Raw genomic sequence first — 4,533 nt, forward strand, 5'->3', positions numbered from 1 at the left:
TGCATGTTCCCCAAAACGGGGGGCAACAAGGAGCCCTCGGCCATGCAGGCCACGAGGGCGCAGGAGGCGCGGAGGTGCCAGGGCGATCCCGTCGTCCCGTTTTCCCGACAGGCTTCCCAGTAAGCCATCAAACTGGCCAGGAGGCCGCGGAGGAGGACGGAGCAGTAACAAAGAGCCGGTGGCCCGGCAGCCACCAGCCGCAGGAGGGGAAAAAGTAGGGGGTGATCGCGGAAACGTCGGCAAATCCGTAAATCCCGTTCCACCGTCCCACGGGCTTGTTCCTCCGGCGGCCAAACCAACTCACCCCCGGCCGCCTCCGGGCAAACGCTTTCCACCAAAGCAGCCGCTACGGCTTTGGCAGCTTCGGGATGAATGGCCAAGAGGGAGGGGGGGTCAGGGGAAAAACGCCCCCCCCCGGCAGCAGCGAAGCAAAAGGCTGAGGAAAATTTGGAGGTTGCATTCCAGCTCCTCCGCCTCTCGCCCCCCTGGCCCCGCCGGCGTTTTCAACCCTTTCCCGATCACCCCGGCATGAAAAACCGACCAAACCCCCCCGGCAAAATTCACGGTGGCCGTAAAACGTCGATTGATATCCAACAAGGAAACGGCGTTTTTGCCTTCTTGCCCAGGTTCTTCCCCACCGCTTTTTTCCCCCGTCGCCCCGAAAAGCTCGGCGTTGCCCCCCCGCAGGGCTCCCTCCACCAGCTGTGTCAGAACGGCTTTGCCGGCAGCCGGCGAAACAGCGCTGAGCCGGGCCAGCAACCGGCCGCCGTAACAAAGGCCGGCGGCGTTTTGATGGCGTAAAACCAGAAAAAATTGATGGATGGCGGCGCGGACGGCGGCCAGGAGGTGAGCGGGGGGGACGGCGCGGGGCAGGGGACAGACGGAGAGGAGCAAACAAGCGGCTTCGGCCACCTCGGGGTTACGGTGGAGGAGAATTTGGGCCAAATCGTGGAGGTGTCGGGCCAGGACGGCGCCAAGTTGGACCCCCATGGCCGCTGGGCCGCCTTCTCCCCTTCCCACTGCACCACAAGGGCCAAATTGCGGAAAAGTTGGGCTATTTGGGGTTCCGGCAAGCGGCCGGCGTGGATTTGGCAAACACAGGTCTTGACGGTGGCCGGGAGGAGGTCGGCGAGGCAGGAGCTGAGGACGGCGTAGAGCTGGGTGGCCAGGGCCAGCTCCTCCTGGGTGCGGGCCAGCGTCAGGAGGAAGAAGAGGGCGTCGGTGGCGCAGTGAGGGGCCGAATAAACGGCCAAAAGGCCTAAAAGTTGGTGCTGCCAAAGAAACCGCTTGCGTTCCAAGCGTAAGGCCTCCACGCACAAGTCCCGCACGTGAGATCTGAGGGCGTCCAGGAAGGGGACGGGGCGAGGCGGAGAATCGGCCAAACTGGGGCTCCCGCGGTTATAAACCAATTTCTGCAGGTTGAGGAGGAGGAGTTGGATGATGCGGTCGCAGGCTTCCCGCACCCCGTCGTGCAGTGTCAGCCCCGGCGGGGTGATGACGGAGGCCGGCATGGCCGTATTAACTAAAAATTGGAGAATCCGGTAAGCGCCGGCGGAAGTTTGGCAAATGAGGTGAACCACGATGCTGACCATGTTCTCCAGCTCCTCGCGAGGGAGGGACACGAAGTGCTGGTGGAGCTGGTTGAGGATGTTGGGTTTGAGGGAATCCACCAGTTCGGGGAGATGGTGCCCAGGAGCGCCGGGGACATGACGGCCAGTTGGAGGAGGAAGGGGACGGTGGCTTTTTGGTGCTGGTCCCTGGCGGGTCCCAAACTCTCGTGGAACATCCGCAGAAGCTCCTGTTTGATGCTGCCCGAGTGGCGCGAGGCCAAGTGGCCCAGGATCCCCACCACCGAGGCGATTTTGGGCACCCGTTTATCGGCGGCCGCCGGGAAAAGCAAATCCCCCGGGGCTGCCCCATGGGCGCAAAAATCCTTCAGGCCACAGGAAAGGACGCGGTTGATGATGGTGTTGGGGAAAGAGGAACCGATGTGGGCCACCACCCAGTCGAAATGGGGCGAGTGTTGGACTGAAGTGTCCAACAAAGCATCAACGCAGGCGTCGGGGCAGCCCCCGATCATGGCAGAGAGGCACTGGGTATAAATCTCCATCAGGGTGCGGGTGGCTTTGCAGGACATCCAGAGCTGGAGCAGCTCGTTCAAACTGGAAGCGTGGGGCACCCCGTGGCGCCCCGCGTATTTACTGCTTAATTGCCCCATCAAATCGATGGACCAAGCGGAAATGACGGGGGCCCAGGCTTTGGGATTGGCCCTTGACGAACTCGGCCAGCACCCGCTGCACCTCCTGCACCACCTCTTCCAATCCGGACCCCCCTGAACGTCCTAAATTAGCCGCTCCCCCCCCGTTTTCACGTTCCAGGAGGTGGGCGCAGACCTGCTCGTCGAAGAGGGCGCGGAGGTGGTCGAGGGCGGCGTGGCGGGCGGGGGGGAGGCTGCGGAGGAGGAGGAGGGCGCAGCGCGCGTGGTCCTTCAGCGAGAGCTTGGTGCCGTGGACGGGGTCCACCCCGCTGAGAAAGCCTTCACCTCCTGGCCCAGCTCCTGGGCGCTGGGGGGGGGGGGGGGGGGGGCAGGGAGAGGGCAAAAAGGAGGGGGGGGTGTCAGGGTTGTTTGGGAAGGGATTGGGGGAACCCCCAGACCCCCCCCCCAGCTTCATCCTGGGGCTGCACCTTCCCCCTGACCATTGGGAGAGGACACAGAAAAGAGGGGAGGGTCCGGGGGGGGGTCCCGGGGGTCTGAGCCAAGGAGCTGGGGGGGGTGTTGGGGTGCCCAGGGGGGGACTGAGCCAAGGGGCTGAGGGTCCAGGGGTTTGGGGGGGGGGGGCGGGTCTGAGGGGGCTGAGCTGAGGGGTCCGGAGGGTGCCAGGGGGGCTGAGAGGACCCAGGGAGGTCTCAGAGAAGTGTGAGTCAAGGGGCTGGGGGGGGTCCTGGGGGGCTACGCCAAGGGGCTGGGGGGGGGGTCTCAGGGGCTGGGAGGTTCCCAGGGGGGCTGAGGGGACCCAAGACGGGGGTTTCAGGGAAGTGTGAGCCAAGGGGCTGGGGGGGGGTCTCAGGGGCTGGAGGGGGGCCCAGGGGGACTGAGCCAAGGGGCTAGTGCGGGGCTTGAGGGGGTCTCAAGGGGGCTGAGCTGAGGGGCTGGGAGGGTCTCGGGGGGCTGGAGGGGAGCCCGGGGGGGGTCTCAGGGAAGTGTGCGTCGAGGGGCTGGGGTGGTCCTGGAAGGCTGAGCCAGGGGGCTGGGGGGGGGGGGGGGTGTCTCAGAGGGTTGGAGGGGCTGGGGGGGTCTCAAGGGGCTGAGGGGGTCTCAGGGGGATTGGAGGGGGGCCCAGGGAGAACTGAGCCAAGGGGCTAGGGGGTTCTCGGGGGGCACGAGAGGCTGGAAGGGGGCCCAGGGGGTCTGAGCCAAGGGGCTGGTGGTCCCTGGGGGGCTGGGGGGGGTCCTGGGGGTCTGAGCTGGGGAGCTGGAAGAGGCTTGGGGGGAACCCGGGGGGACCTGAAGGGCTGGGGGTGTCCCGGGAGGGACTGTGAGGAGCTGGGGGGGGTCTTGTGGGCCTGAGCCGATGGGCCGGGGGGGTCTTAACGGGGGAGGGATCCGGGGGGGCTGAAAGGCTGGGGGGTCCCAGGGGGCCGAGCCGAGGGGCGGGGAGGGGTCTCGGGGGAGCTGGGGGGACCCTAGGAGGCTGGGGTGGGGTCCCAGGGGGGCCGAAAGAATGGGGATGTCGAGGGGGGCTGAGTCGAAGGGCTGGGGGGGTCTTGGGGGGGGCTCGGGGCTGAGTTTGGGGACCGAGGGGGTCCCGGGGGGGCCTCAACTGCGGGGCTGAGGGGGGGTCCCGAGGACGTCCCGCGGGGGGGGGGGGCTGAGGCGCAGCCCGGGGCAGGGCCCAGCGCCGGGGGGGTCCCCAGCCGGGGGCCGTGGAGGGGTCCCGGTGGTGGTGGGGCGTCCCGGGGGGGTCCCGCAGTACCTGAGGGGCGGCCTGGGGGGGCTGGCGGCGCCCGGGGGGTCGCACAGGGCCGACATGGCGGCGGCGGCTGCGCGCGGCGGGGGCGGGGCCTCACCCTCCCGCGTCCGTGTCCCCCCTCCCCCTTCCCCCCAGGAACTGCGGCCGCGCACGAACGTTCCGGGGCACAATCGTTCCGCCCCTCCCCCCCTTTCCCCCGGCGTCACGCCCAACACCCCCCCTCCACCCCCCCACCGTGTCACCAACCCCCACCGGTGTCACCCCACCCCCCCTGGCCAGGACAGAGGGACACACAGACAGACATGGCCCCCACCACCTTTTTTGCTGCAGACCCCTCTGGGGGTTGCAGGGAAAAGCCACGGGGTGGTGGGTGGGGGGGGGGTTGGGGACAACAAGGGGGTGACAGGCTGGGGACACTTGGTGGCATGATGGGAACAGGCTGTGGAGAGGGGCTGGGGACGCTGGTGACAAGTTGGGGGCAGCAGTGAAGGGCTGGGGGACGCTGGTGGGGGGCCAAGGACAATGGTGAGGGGCTGGTGACGCAGCAGCCGGTGATCCCGGA

At 67.7% G+C, this 4,533-nt stretch overlaps 1 protein-coding gene across 1 annotated transcript; it reads right to left on the reverse strand.

Annotated features, from left to right (window-relative positions):
• Nucleotides 1–5: 5 nt before the first annotated feature.
• INTS5 (integrator complex subunit 5) lies at nt 6–4,030 on the reverse strand (the record flags this gene model as incomplete). The annotated part of the gene is given in 7 exon segments (XM_063321646.1): nt 6–401; nt 403–999; nt 1,002–1,678; nt 1,681–2,269; nt 2,271–2,536; nt 2,539–2,564; nt 3,975–4,030. Coding segments are annotated over 7 exon segments (2,607 nt in total), but the record flags the coding sequence as incomplete, so codon positions are not given.
• Between the last annotated feature and the right edge of the window lie 503 nt (nt 4,031–4,533).

The sequence above is a fragment of the Chroicocephalus ridibundus genome, unplaced genomic scaffold (genome assembly GCF_963924245.1).
Source record: "Chroicocephalus ridibundus unplaced genomic scaffold, bChrRid1.1 SCAFFOLD_274, whole genome shotgun sequence".
Taxonomy (NCBI): domain Eukaryota; kingdom Metazoa; phylum Chordata; class Aves; order Charadriiformes; family Laridae; genus Chroicocephalus; species Chroicocephalus ridibundus.